Genomic DNA, 14108 nt, shown 5'->3' on the forward strand with positions numbered 1-14108 from the left:
TCCTGTGATTCTGTCATTCTATGAAATGACGGAGTCACCACCTAGGCTCTAGCCTAAGGCTAAGCAGCCTGACCAGGGCATAGAAAACTACTGAAATCCGTGGATGGGACCAATCACAGCGTGAGGAGCATCGAAACTCAGAGTGGGTGCGTGAGGTCAGGCTGGGTTCCGTGCTGGCAGGGGTGGGGGGAAAATGAGACACAACTGAATTTCGCAGGTCACTGCGGGGAGCACTGGGGCCCTCTTGGGGTGCAAACTTGCAAGGACAATATTGTCTAAGTAAAACCAAACTGGCAATACCTGCTGAAGCTGAGGTTGCCTAGGTAGTGGTGTCAGGAATACTAAATTTGGGGATGGATGTAGCAAAACGAGGGCTAATGGGGGAAAAGTGACTAGAGGCATATTTGTCTGGGAGGAGACAGGTAGAGAAAGGAAGGGTCAAGAAGTGGGAAAGGGGATGGCAAGGTCAGCGTCGGGCTGATGACGGCATACGGGTTGGCTGTGCTTTGGCAGGGGGGAGGCGCGGGCTGGGTGCTTTCCCCGGCTGGCAGGGAGCACATAGACGGGGCTGGCGGAGCCGATGTGTTTGTGCTCTGGACCCGATGACATCTGCATCCACCTGCCTCTTCTTAATGCTTTACACACAGCTGTCCCGTCCCAGCATCCGTCTCGCTCTGGTTTTGGTGGTCCATGGGAGTCAGACAGGGCCAGCGGCGCTTGGCAGGGCAGGAACCTTTCCCCAGTGGCCTGGGGCAGAGCTCAAACCTTCCCAAGTCTCTCATCCCTCTGCTTTTCAGTCTAGAGCTTGAAACTTGGTCCCCAGCTGCTCCTCTGAGCCCAGGAGTGTCTCTCCCTTAAACTGGCATTCCCTTTGCAGAAAGCTTATGGGACACGGATGATCCCAGCCCACATCTGCCTTGGTGGGGGGAAAAGCTGCTCGTGGTGGGACAAGTATTTCAGAGCCTGCTTGAGCCCCTAACCACCACGACAAACAGGCTGGAGGACGGGTTCAACCTCTGCTCCGCTCAGGGTGCTGGGCTCCTCTCCCAGGGGCAGGATGGAGGATGGCGGAGCTATAAGGGATGGGGATGGATATTCTGGCCCCAGAGCAAGGAAAAGATCTGGGACATCCCCTGTAATTTATATTGCTGCGAGAACTGAAATAGGAAAGCCCACACAGAAGTGGAGTCAGGCGGGTTATTCTCTCCCTGGTCTGGCCCGGCGATCGAGCCCAGCATTTCTTGCAACGGGGCTGCTTCTGGGGCGCGTTGCAGCTCTGCCCGTGTGCCCCTGTGGGGCTGCAGCGTGGCCCCTCCGCGATCCCCCTCTGCCCTGCCCTGGCAGAAAGGCGTCCGGGCCGGGAGCGCCGGGAGCCGTCAGGCAGCTCTGCCCTCGCCAGCTGCCCGCTCGCAGCACCGGGGAGCCGCCGGCTCCCGCTGGCGTCGCTGCCGGCATCGGAGGGCGAGAGCCGGGAGCTGCCACCCGCCACCGGCCAGCCTTCCGGAAGGGTCCCCCGGCAGAGGGGCAGGAGAGGAGGCAGCGAGGAAGGAGAGGAGTGATCGGCAGGAAAACAGGGAGTCTGGAGCCAGTCCAGGCAGGAGTATCCACGGCACTGCCCTGGAGCATCGGAAATCCAGTCCTTAACGGCGAAAACTCCTCACACGGTACTGCCCGACCTGTTATTCTCGTTCCAGCGTGGTCTTTTAAGGGGCTATTTTAAAAGCGTGGCTATTTTTGAGCCTTTTTCCCTTGGCAGATGCTGCTGTGCCGTCCCGCAGAGCTGCTGGGGACCAGCTGGGCGCTCCTTGCAGGTAAATCATCCCCAGGCTGGGCCAGGTGCTAGTGCCATCCGCTGGGCTCTGGGCCAGATCCTCACCTGCTGCAAACCCACAGGGAGCCTGGGGCTTCTGCAGTTGTGCGTGGGGATCTCTGGTCCATGTATGTTAGACTTTTTAGATCGGGCAAAATGCTTAACCTGAAAGGGAAAGGTGTCTCTGCTTCGCCCTCCAAAGACAGAGGAGGTAGGAGCGGCTCGAGAGCTAGGCACGGCGCCAAGGCTAAAAGTCTACAGCAGATAGATTTATGGTGGGGTTGATATATGCGATTACCCGAAATTTATTGCAGTTATACTCATGTGAGCAATCTCACTGCGGTCCTTTTATGCGCTGGCTGCCTTGAAGCACAAATGTACAAAGATTTTCAGGGTGAGCGTCTAAAATAGAAAATAAACCCATTACAATATACCCAGATTTTCAGATGCCGTGCTGTTAGTGAGCTCTGTTCGAGTGTCCGTAGAATGAGCTTTGCATAGTGCGGTGGTAAAAGATGCCTGAGATGAAGTCTTCTCTCCTACATTGTGCTGGTGGTACCACATCTCCCGTATGAACAGCGTTCTCTTAGAGCAAGGGGGTTTTCACTCATAAGATTGTTTCTTCTCCCTGCACATCTTACAGTCTGGGGGGGCATGAAGGCACAAAATTAACAACCGATAGCTGTTTCTCAAGGTTATGAGAGCGAGAAATGAAAATCATCAGACGAGCTTGGTTTACTTGGATTCTTACACCTATTTTCTTTCCCACCCGTGCTGCAAAATTACCAAGAGAAACCGCCTGTCAGAGCATAAGGGACAGGCTTGTTTGCAGAGGCAGCAGGCGGCAGTGTAAATGCATGTGAACATCTGCTTATCAGGGCAGGAATTGAATCACGGTGGAGAGAGGCGAGCAAACACAGCCTGCGCAGCGGGCGGGTGTGTGCCGGGAGCAGCTGGCCGCCCGAGGCACGCACCCCCTGCCCGCCGAGCATCCCCACGCCTCGCCGCAGCCAGCCAGGCGTGCGGGGCAGCTGCAGCTGCTGGAAATGCGCGTTCCCGACTTCTCCTTTGTCGGGAAGAGTGGCCGCGGTCGCTCGGTAGCAGGTGTCTGGGGGTGGGCTGGGGTCGCTGCCAACAGTGGCCGCCTCGTGAGGCTCAAACCCGACGCTCCCGTGCGTGCAAGGGCTAGATCGGCAGCTTTGGTGGGGAGAAGAGGACCTTTAGCAGAAATCCCGGCGCCTCCTTCAGAGCAGCCTCTTGGGAGGACGAGGATTGCCACGGCAATTAACTGCAGCTCTGCCTTCCTTGCGTTTCTTCTGCCGAGGGCTGGCTCCTTGCTTTAAAACCTCTAACCTCAACTTTTTATTTTAAAGAATCCACTTTACAAGGTAGGACTGCAGTAGTGACTTCTGCCTGGCTTGCCTAGAAAGCTCTTTTTCCTTTTGGGGCTGGGAACTGTGACCTACCCACAGCAGCTCCTCTTGAAGTCCTCAAGCACCTGTTAGAGCCCAAGCCGTGACAAGCCCAGAAATTGCCGTGTGTTTTGGGGCAACAGCTGTGTCCTGCTCTGCTGGAGTGTGTGGGTACTTTCAGCCCCAAACAAGGCCAGGAACTGGGAATGAGACATGAAAATTAGGTCAGGATTAGAAAGTCCCTTCTGGGCACAGACTGGGAGGAAATGCCACCAAAAGGCACGCAAAACTTGGGTAGAAAAAGCTCACAGCCCTGCAGCCAGGTATCTCCAGGCTCCCTGTGCTGTATTTAGGCACCTGTATCGGCTCCAGCTGGGATGTCTCCCTGCCTGGCAGCATGACGGGCGATGGCTTTGTGAGAGGCTGTGACCAAGTGGTCCAGGTACCACACGTGTGCCTTGGCACCGGGGGGTACCAAAGCCTCTCCCAAGCCACGCCAACTTGCTCCGTCTCCCCAGCTCATCTGCCCTTCCTCCCACCATCCAGGGCTGCTGGTGTCCTTGCACCAGGCTGCAGAAGCGGTGGGAGCCCTCGAGAGAAAAGCCGCCGCCGTGGGATCCTCGGTGCTGCTTCCTGGGCCGGACAACATCACGCACATCTACTCCATGCGGTGGGAATACCTCAATGGCACCAACGCCCGCACCATCCTGCAGTACTTCAGCGGGTCCCACAACCCAGCCGTCCACGCGCCCTACACACGACGAGCCGTTTTCCATCCATCCAATGGATCTCTCTTGCTGGAGGATGTGCAGGAAAGCGACAGTGGCATCTACAAAGCCACTGTCAACGTGGGAGACAGGGAGAGCCTGAAAATCCTGCTGGAAGTCCTCAGTAAGTGGTGGGCATGGGAAGGAGGAGCGGGGTGATGGATGCAAGCAGGAGAGTGGTATAATTTGACTGTATATGGGTCATCGGCCAGACAAAGGGATTTCAGCTAAGTCTAATGGGCCAATCAAGGGTTTGTTTGAACCTGCCATGCACGGGGACAGCACCAGGGAGACTTTGGGAAGAGGTTCCCAATCTGTCCCGGGGGAAAAGGTCTGGTGGTGCTGCCCAAGGAGACCTTCTAGGGTGCCTGGCTGTGGCAGAGGGCTGGAGTCCATCCTGGAAAGGCAATTTCCTCCCTTGTTTTTCACTCCCAGTGCAGGGATGGAGGGCCTGGTGGGATGCCATGTACCCCCTGCCACCTGTGGAGGGTACCTCTGACACCTTTTGCGAGAGGGACCTGGCAGAGCCGATGGAGCTCAGCTCAGCACAGCTCAGCAGGGTAGGCTTTATGGAGAAGTCACGAAAAAATCTCCCCCTCAGACCATACTAATAGTCTGTGTGCAATCTGCAGGCGCCAGCCGCTGTCACAGAGATAAGAGCAGGCTTTAAATAACACAGAAGTTCCTCCTCAATATTGCTCTTGGCATTTCCCTTAATTTGCTTTGGTGTTATCCTTCCTCTGCTAGAATATTGTTGCTGCCATGCTACCACAGCCCTTCTCCACCCACTTTTTCCACCACACATTAATCTAAATGGGATCTGCTTTTCCTCTTTTTTCTCATTTCCTGACATATTTTTAAATGCCCTGTATTTGCCCTAATGCAATAAAAGAAATGACTCAGCTCGAAGGAAAAATAAACAAACCCAGAATGCACAGCAGCCCTGTGCAGCAGGGCTTTCCAAGGGAAAGGCACCTGCGATTGCACCGTTGCAGCCTCAAGGATGCTGCGGTGATAACTGCAGCCCAGAGCGCCGCCACGGATGCTCAGGGTCACGTCTGAGAGAAGTGCTGGTGTTTCTGTTCCCTTTCCAGAGCCTGTGTCTCGCCCTCGGCTCCGGAGCAGTGCTCTGGTGGCCCAGGCCACCGGTGAGGTGCTCTGTGACGTGGCAGAGGGCAGGGTGGACACCATCGCCTGGAAGAAGGACGGGCAGCCCCTTCCCCCAGACAGAGGTTTCCACCTCTCTGACAACCTCAGTGTTTTGTACCTGAGGTCGGCGAAGAAGTCAGACTGCGGCTCCTACTCCTGCAACGCCAGCAATGGGATAAGCTGGCAAGAAGCCTCCCTGAACGTCACCATTGCAGGTGATCGCGGCTGGGGTTTCACCTCCCGCTGCTCCTCCTGCTCCCCACTCTTCCCTGGGGATCCCCGCGTGGTTGCATCCCATCCCGCAGCCTCCATCCCCCAAGGCCCGGCCGCCCTCCCGTGAGGCTGTGGGCCGCCTGCTGTTGGCAGGAGCGCCCCATCGCGGGATGATGAGCAGCAGTTCCTGGTCTCGGGTACCACCAAGGCACTGCCCTTGGCAGGGTGGGCGCCAGGAGGTTGGCTGATCCCTCTCGGAGAAGGTCCCAAGTGGTGGCCCTCGGCCAAGGGGATGGTGAGCAGGACATGGGCAGGGGGTTGGTGGCCGGGAAGCACACGTCCCAGGTTGGACATTCCATGGACCACAGCCTGCAGCAGAAAGTGCTGATTTGGCCACCAGAGGGCAAATAAAGGGAGCCTGCCCTGGTGATGGAGAAGCCCCGTGGCCCACCAGAGCCGACCGTGCTGGTCCTGCCGGTGGCCTGACTCCTGCCTCCTCCGTTTTTTTTTCCCCAGGTCTCTCCCCTCCCTTGCAAGATGTGCTGAGGATCGCGGTCGTTGCTGTGGTCTTTGCTGCCGTCTCGGGATGGGGATTAATTTTTCCCGTCTGCCAGTCTGAAAAGCTAAGAATAAGTGAGTCTGCAGTCGGGGGGCAGCCGAACCCTCATTCCCCTTGTCTGGTGGAGGAGAGCAAGGAGCGCTGCTGTGGGAAGAGCTGGTAGTCAGCTAGGTCGCTTTCCAGCTCTCTAAACATCTCATCTTCTCCTCATCTGGCAGGTCTTTAGGAGAGTAGAGAAACTTTCCTTGGCAAAATTTAATGGCAAAAACTGATTTTGCTGTTTTCAAGCTAGTTTAGGTCCTGCTACTTCCCAGAGGTTTTTATTCTAGAGATTTGCGGTGATTGCTTGACACTTTAATAGAAAAAAAGTTTCTCAGGAGCTTTTTTTTTATTAAAAGGCTCAATTTTTAAGAGACTATGTTTAATAATACACTGTACCAGCAGCACAGAGCCCTCTCCAGCTACCCACTCTCAAATCCACCGTGCCCTGGCCAGAGATACCCGGCAGCATCCCGGTGGGGACAGGCTGCATCCCACCCTGAGGAAGGGGAGTGGGCTGGCGCGGGACATCACGAGGGGTCACAGCAGTCACCCCACGCTGCTCTGGGTGTCTAGGGGGGGAGCTGTGGAGGTGGCTCAGCGCTTACACCTGCGGGCTGGTGTGCATCGCCTCCGTCCTGGCAGGCACCGCCGGGATCCTCTGGATGCGAGAGGAAGGTAGGAGGCGGCTGTGGGGCGGTTTGGGGGGGGGGAGCGGTGCTGTGCAGACCCAACTCCTTTACCCTGTGCAGGATGCAGTGTGGAAAAACAATCCTTGCTATGCAAACCATATGGGTGATGACCTCATGGGAGATGTAGAGTCTCATGGGGGTCAGAGAGGAAGGCAGTGGCCCGGAGAGGGAGGGTTAAGCAGCTAAACACATGGGATAGACCCAGCCAGGGAGACACGCGTCTTCCCCATGTGTGATCTCAGCTAGTTGTGGGGATCTGGACCACCGTATGGATTACATACCCATCCGTACAGTTAATATAGTTATTCCCCTTTACCCAGAGCCCTTTCCCAGAGTTAGTTGCACGAGAGCAGTTAAAATGATCAAGGGATGGAGGCGCCGCTTGCAAGGACAGGTTGAAAAGGCTGGGAGTCAGGAGAGGGCGGCAAAGGGAGATGATGGAGGGTTACAACGTGGTGAAGGTGGCAGACGTGCAAGAACTGGTGCTCGGCCTCGTCCTGTTTCAGGCCCTTCTATTGCGATCATATTGCCAGAGATCGCCCTTACATACGTGATCGTGGTAACCTGCCTGGTCTCCGCCACCGTGACCTTCCAGCCTACAAAGCTCATCCAACTGAAAAGCAAAACAGGTGAGCTGTTTTACCTAGGGTGGCAAGGAGGGAGATAAAACTGGTCCACGGGGTTTTTTATTTTGCCCAAAACCTCATCCTTAACTTTTTTACATGAAAACTATTCCTAATTCTGCGCTAACTCAGGCTGGCGGGTTCCACACCCGACCCCCATCTGCACCTCGTAACGCACGCTAACATCGCTTTGTCATCTTTCCCTCGGCCAGCACAGCGCACGATGGGCTACGCGGCTCCTGGAGGAGTGCTTTCGGTGGTGCTGATGACCAGCTTTCTCTTAAAGAACATCCACCATCGCCACGGTGAGAGGGGATGCTCCAGGGACCACCCCAAGGATTTGTCACACTGAGGTTAAAACTTGTCCGCGATACGTAATCCCGATATCCCTTCAACTCAGCCGTTCGGAGTTAGACCTGCTCAAAAAATAACCCAACAAATTGGGGGTTTCAAGGAAGTGAAATCTTTGCAAAAGTAGAACTAGTTTTCAACATCCCCACCTCTGTTTTTCGTATGTGTGTTTCCATGGTGGTAATTTGCCCTTCTCCTTTCTCACCTTCTGCTTTGAACGGGGTATTGTGCTGATGTCTGGTTTGTTTCACCACAGAAGAAGGATGCACGGAGTTCATGGACGTGACCGCTCTCACGGTCAGCACAGCAGCCGTGTCGGCCCTCCCGCTCCTCGCCATCTTCCTCTGCTGTAAGTCCCGCTGCTCCTTCATTTCCCTGCCCCTCCGAATGCCTTATATTTAGCGAGCTGGTTTCCCTCTGTCCCCACGCAATCAAGCAGCCATTTAATTATTCAAAAATTATGTGTATGGCTCTGATGAAGACCCCAAGACCTCTCCATTGAGCGTTCCCCTTCCCCAGTGCGCCCCAGACACCATCCCCCAAGTACAACATCCCGCACAGTGCGTTCGGTGCCTCTCGTGCACGTTCGCCTGATGCCTGGGAACGGCCTTGTCCTTTCACAGATCACACGACTCAGGGGTGGCTGAAGGAACATGACTCCAGCTGGGCGGACAAGGAGAGGTAGATCCTCTATTGCCTTTTTTCTGCGTAAATTCATACTGTCTTGAAGCAAAAAGAGCCAGATATGGAAACTATCCCATGCCTTGTTTTAAGTCCTAGACCCCCAGAAAGATGCTGCCCTCCCAGCCCCTGATTTCAACCTAGACTCAGAGCAGGTAGCTCCGGGGGAGGTCCCCCCCAGCGAAGCGCTTCACTGCCTGCTCAAATCACTCCTCAAATTTTTCCCTCATGGCCTCAGCCTGAAAACATTTAAACCTTAACTCCTACTCGTTTCATCCCAGCGCTTTTGGATTTCAGCCGTGCTGTGGGTGCATTTGGGCTTAGCCAACCTGCATGCCCTGCAGGAAAGCCCCCAGAGCATCGCAGCCCCATGGGCCTCAGCCAGCTTCCCTCTGCCCTGGCCAAAATCCCCCTGAGATGCAGAGACATGAGCATCACACCCACAGCCGTTTGTAGGGTCTTGTTTCGTCTTTGGCCTCGCAAGGGTGGGCGCAGGGAGGGACCACCGCAGCCCTCGCCTCTGCCTGGTGCGGGGGGGCCGGTCTGGACGGGCACGGCAGAGCCCCTGGCTCCAGCGATGCTCAGCACGTGCCACCTCCTCTTCCTTCCAGGTCCTTTGAAATGTCTCAGCCCAGCAGACAGGATGCTGTTTCCATCCGTTAGAGGTCGGCTGGGGCGTTTCTTCCTTGGCTGAGTCAACTCAGTCGTTCCCAGGGTTTGACGCGTCCAGGGTTCTCGGTTTCAGCGGGGGTTGAGCCTCCGGGAGACCTGTAATAAACAGCAATGAAATGAACTTATTTCTGCTTTTGTTTTTTTAACACAGGGCCAGGGAAGGCCAAATGCACATTTTCCCCCCTCTCTTTCTCTTTAAAACCAGGCCCTAGAGAAGTACCTTCAGTAATTGTTGCAGGAGTCTCTCTAACTAGTTTATCACAATAATGAGGCCACATATTTTTTATAAATGTATGTGAGTAACCAAAGGCGCTCACCCCACCCTTTCCCACGGCCAAGTTTGACTTCTTGCTCCCTGGTGCGGGTGATTTCAGGGCATGTTTTGGGTGAGGGTGGGGGGTGTCAGGCTCTCTCCCCCTGAATCCACACGCCTCTGCGCCGCCCACACCCTTTAGTAGGGGACAGCATCTCCCGGGGACCGCTCTCCCCTCCACCGCAAGGACGGGGGCGCAGGGGGCCAGCAGCAGACCTGAGCCTGCCCGCCCTTTAATCTATTTTCTTAAATGCAAATCATTCTACACAAGCCCTGACCTTGTGTCAGGCAATGTTGATATTACCTCCCCCAGTCCCTGCTGCGTTTTCCTGCCTGTTCCTGAGGGACCCAGCTGGGGATGGGCTGGGGATGGGGGAGCTGAGATACGGATGCTGCCTCCGTGGAGCCAGTCCTGCCTGCGCCTTGGGGCAGGGGAGGTCCCATGCCTTGTGATCAGCAGGAGTGTGAATCCTTATTAATTTCATTTCTTTTTTTTTGGGCCATCCTCTTTGTTTTTCCCTGCCCAAACAGGCAGCGTCACATCCGCTTCTCAGCCCGCCCCCCCTCACCCCCTTCTTGTGTAGAGAAGCAGCAGCTCCCGAGCCTCAGGTGCCAAGAACGTGGGGCACAACCCTGTTACCTTCAGCAGAAACCCTACCGTCTGCAGAGCCCTCTCCAAACAACCCGACCTAGGAGGAGCATGCAGCTGAAGATCGGGAGTTAAGTAAGACTGAGACATAACAAAAATAGACATTAAAATCAAAAGTGGGGGGTTAGACTCTGAGCGCCCTGTAGTTTTATCCCCCCGCTACACGATGTTACGTGGCTGGCTTCAGCCGTTGGCGTAGCTTAATCTCAGGTTGAGTGTTTGGCAAGTTTCAGGGATGTCAAACTGCGAGAGGCCACAGGGGTCGTTAGGGCCTTTGGCGGCAGCTAATTGCACGAAGCAAATCAGGCAGCTGAGAGCAGCCAGAGGGGAATTAGCTCACGGACCTAGCAGGTGTCCCAGGCAAAATGCCCTCTCCCAGTCGCGGTGCCAATGCGATGTTCGGCTTCGTGCTGGTACCCGAGAGCAGCCTGCTCTGCTGTACCAGAGATCACAGCTGTGTTAGACGTAGGAGTTAAGAATTCATACATTTCTACGGCTTTTTAAAGCCTCTTTTTCAGCTCCACCCCTGAGGTATTCCTGCAGAAGTAACGGAGCCCTGCAGTTCTGCATGCAGGAAAGCTCACAGCCGCCCCAAGGGGAAGCAACCACAGACAGACTGAGAGTTACTGCTGTTTATAAAGGACATTTTCTTCCTCTTACAAGCTCAGTGTCACGAGGATGTCTAGTTAATAACGGATGGAAAGGAGCTTCGCTGGGGCGCGTGGGTGTGTTTTGATCCTGGGGAGGTTTACACGGCACCGGGCCCGCTGGTGGCAGAGTTCAGCTGTCTTAAAGGGGGAAAAGGATTCTGGCTTGTGAGTTGGCGGGGCTCATCGAGAGGGCTTTCAACTAGGTCCAAGGAAGAAGAGGAAGAGGATATAGCCAGGCCCCCTAGAGAGGAGCCATGGGGTGGTGTGCCAGCGTTGGGCCTGAAACCGATAGCCCAGCTCAAGTGCGTCTACGCCAAAGCACACAGCACGGGCAACACACGGGAGCAGCTGGAAGCCGTTGTGCGGAGGGATAGCGATGGCTTAGTCGCCGTCACAGAGACATGGTGGGATGACTCTCGTGACTGGAGTGCCATGATGGATGGCCATAAGCCTTTCAGAAGGGAAGGAGAGGCGGTGGGGTGGCTCTGTAGGGTAGGGAGTGCTTCGGTTGTATAGAGGTCAGCAATTGTGGTAATAAGGACGAGTGCTCCTGGGTGAGGATGAGGAGGAAGGCCACTAAGACAGCTATCGTGCTGGGGGTCTGTTATTGACCACCCAGCCAGGACAAAGAGGTAGATGAAGCATTCTACAGGTGCTGGCAAAAGTCCTACAGTCGCTAGCCCTTGCTCCTGTGGGGGGCTTCATTCACCGAGGTCTACTGGAAATACAACACAGCAGAGAAGAAACCGTCCGGGAGGTTCCTGGAGCGTGTGGAAGACAAGATAACCTCCTGAGGCAGGGGGTCGGGGACCCCAGCGGGGAGCTGCCTGGCCTGCCCCGCTCTTCACACACAGAGAAGGCTGCTGGGGACGTGGCGGTCGGAGGCCGCCTGGGCCTCGGCGACCATGACGTGACAGAGGTCTCGATTCCCAGAGAAGTGCGGAGGGGGGTCAGCCAAACGCTACGAGGGATTCCGGAGGGGGATTCTGGCCTGCGCAGGGCTCCGGCTGGGAGAGTCCCTCGGGGGGCAGTGCTGAAGGGCAGAGGGGTCCGGAGGCCGGGAATCCTTCAGGAAGGACGCCTGAAAGGCGCAGCAGCGCGCTGTCCCCGAGCGCCGCAAGACGACCGGCCGGGCTGAACAGGGAGCTTTGGCTGGCGCTCAGACAAAAAGGAGAGTTTGCCATTTTTGGAAGAAGGCGCAGGCAACTCAAGGAGTGCAGGGATCTCGTTGGGCCATGCAGAGAGAAAACTAGACAGGCAACAGCCCAGCTAGAGCTCAGTCTGGCCACTGTTGTAAGGGATAACAAAAAGTGTTTTGGCAAACACATTAACAACAAAAAGAGCCAGGGAGGATCTCTGTCCTCTATTGGATGCGGGGGGAACATGGACACAGAGGATGAGGAAAAGGCTGAGGTACTCGATGCCTTCTTTGCCTCGGTCTTTAACCATCAGACCAGTTATCCCCGGGGCATCCAGCCCCCGCAGCGGGAAGGGCCGGAGGGATCCACCCGAGAGCACTGAGGGAGCTGGCGGAGGAGCTGGCCAAGCCACTCGCCATCATTTACCAGCAGTCCCGGTTAACAGGGGAGGGCCCAGACGACTGGGGGCTTGCCGATGTGACGCCCGTCTACAGGAAGGGCTGGAAGGAGGATCCGGGGAGCTACAGGCCGCTCAGCCTGACTCGGTACCGGGGAAGGTGACGGAGCGGCTCATCTTGGGTGCGCTCACCAGGCACGTGCAGGACAGCCGGGGGATCGGGCCCAGCCAGCACGGCTTCATGAAAGGCAGGTGCTGCCTGAGCACCCTGGTCTCCTTCTGTGAGAGGGTGACCCGCCTGGTGGGGGAGGGAAAGGCTGTGGCTGCGTCTGCCCGGGCTTTAGCAAAGCCTTTGGCACTGCCTCCCACAGCCCCCTCCTGGAGAGGCTGGCGGCTCGTGGCTGGGCCGGGTGGCCCCTTCGCTGGGTAAAAACTGGCTGCACGGCCGAGCCCAGAGAGCCGTGGTGATGGAGCTAACCCCAGCTGGCGGCCGGTCGCGAGCGGGGCTCCCCGGGGCTCAGCGCTGGGGCCGGCCCTGTTTAGTATCTTCATCAATGATCTGGGCGAGGGGATCGAGGGCGCCCTCAGGGAGTTGCAGGTGGCACCAAGCTGGGCGGGAGTGTCGATCTGCTGGAGGGCAGGAAGGTGCTGCAGGGGGACCTGGGCAGGCTGGATCGATGGGCCGAGCCCAGTTGTGTGAGGTTTAACAAGGCCCAGTGCCGGGTCCTGCCCTTGGGTCACACCAACCCCAGGCAGCGCCCCAGGCCTGGGGCAGAGGGGCTGGGAAGTGCCCGGCGGAGAAGGCCCTGGGGGTGCTGGCTGACAGCCGGCTGGGCATGAGCCAGCAGTGCCCGGGTGGCCAAGGAGGCCACCAGCCCCCGGGCCAGCCCTGGTGTGGCCAGCAGGAGCCGGGCAGGGATGGGGCCAGACAGGTGCCCAGAGAGGTGCTGGGGTCACCATCCCTGGGGGGGGGTTTCAAAAAACCATGTAGTCGTGGCACTTAAAGGCATGGTTTAGGCGGCCTGGGGGTGTTGGGTTGGGGGTTGGACTTGATGATCCTAGAGGTCTTTTCCAACCTTAACGATTCTAGGATTCTAGGCTTCTATGTATCTCCGAGCCTTATCTCCTGTTACCCTGGCAGCACTCAATTCAAGTTGTTTATTGACTTTGTTTGCGTAGCTCCCATCAGCAGAGCCTCTGGTTTTTCTGTAATACCATTAAGGCTAAAAAAATATTAGTGTGTTTGATTTAATCTAGCAGGCTAAACTAGACATGCTGAGGTGCATGGTTGCTCAGGACTGTCTTCAGATGGCTTTTGAATGCTGACGGGGTTGGAGACGCTGCAACCTCTTGGAACCTGTGCCAGCACACCGCCGCCACCCTCATAGTAAGACAGCGCTTTCTTATTTGGATTTAATTTGCTTTGCAATGTGTGCCCATCGCCTCCTGGACTGCCAGTGGGCACCGCTGAGAAGTCTGGCTCCTTCATTACAGACCCCCTTCAGACATTTATCTCCCTTGATGAGCCCCCCTGAGCCTTCTCTCCTCTGGGCAGAACAGTCCCAGCTGCCCCAGCCTCTCCTCAGAGGAGAGATGCTTCAGTACCAGAATCACCTTTGTGGCCCTTTGCTGGACTCTCCCCAGTAAAACCCTGTCCTTTCTGTGCTGGGGAGCCCAGAACTGGACCCAGCGCTCCAGGTGGGGACTCACCAGCGGTGAGCAAAGGAGGAGGGCCACATCCCTCGACCTGCAGCGATGCTCCTCCTAATGCAGCCCAGGACACCGCTGGCCACCTTTGCTGCACGAGCACGTTGCTGGCTCATGGTCAAGACAGAGCCCACCAGGACCCCCAGGCTCTGCGGAGCTGCTTCCCAGCAGCCAGCCCCTACGTGTCCTGGCGCCTGGGGTTGTTCCTCCCCAGGGGCAGGACTTCGCATGGCCCCTGGTTGAATTGCAAGAGGTCCCTCTCTAGCCCATTTCTGCAGCCTGTTG

At 56.5% G+C, this 14108-nt stretch overlaps 2 protein-coding genes across 4 annotated transcripts in view; one reads left to right on the forward strand and one right to left on the reverse strand.

Annotated features, from left to right (window-relative positions):
- The window catches only part of LOC135315406 (contactin-4-like), a 73137-nt gene that overhangs the window by 28197 nt on the left and 30832 nt on the right, over positions 1–14108 (reverse strand). The gene's annotated exons all lie outside the window — the stretch shown is intronic.
- Positions 201–9089, forward strand: LOC135315404 (carcinoembryonic antigen-related cell adhesion molecule 7-like). 3 transcript variants are annotated; one of them, XM_064463473.1, is made up of 11 exons: positions 201–1664; positions 1757–1811; positions 3769–4113; positions 5084–5353; positions 5868–5984; positions 6526–6627; positions 7148–7270; positions 7477–7569; positions 7872–7964; positions 8239–8296; positions 8908–9089. In XM_064463473.1, the coding sequence occupies exons 2-11, from the start codon at positions 1757–1759 to the stop codon at positions 8957–8959; spliced, it is 1308 nt and encodes a 435-aa protein (XP_064319543.1). In that variant the 5' UTR covers positions 201–1664; the 3' UTR covers positions 8960–9089. The 3 variants fall into 3 exon arrangements, with proteins under 3 accessions (XP_064319543.1, XP_064319544.1, XP_064319545.1); XM_064463474.1 differs by having other exon boundaries at positions 201–1811; positions 7482–7569; XM_064463475.1 differs by lacking the exons at positions 201–1664; positions 1757–1811 and adding an exon at positions 2926–3198.

Source organism: Phalacrocorax carbo, chromosome 11 (assembly GCF_963921805.1).
Source record: "Phalacrocorax carbo chromosome 11, bPhaCar2.1, whole genome shotgun sequence".
NCBI classification, from domain to species: domain Eukaryota; kingdom Metazoa; phylum Chordata; class Aves; order Suliformes; family Phalacrocoracidae; genus Phalacrocorax; species Phalacrocorax carbo.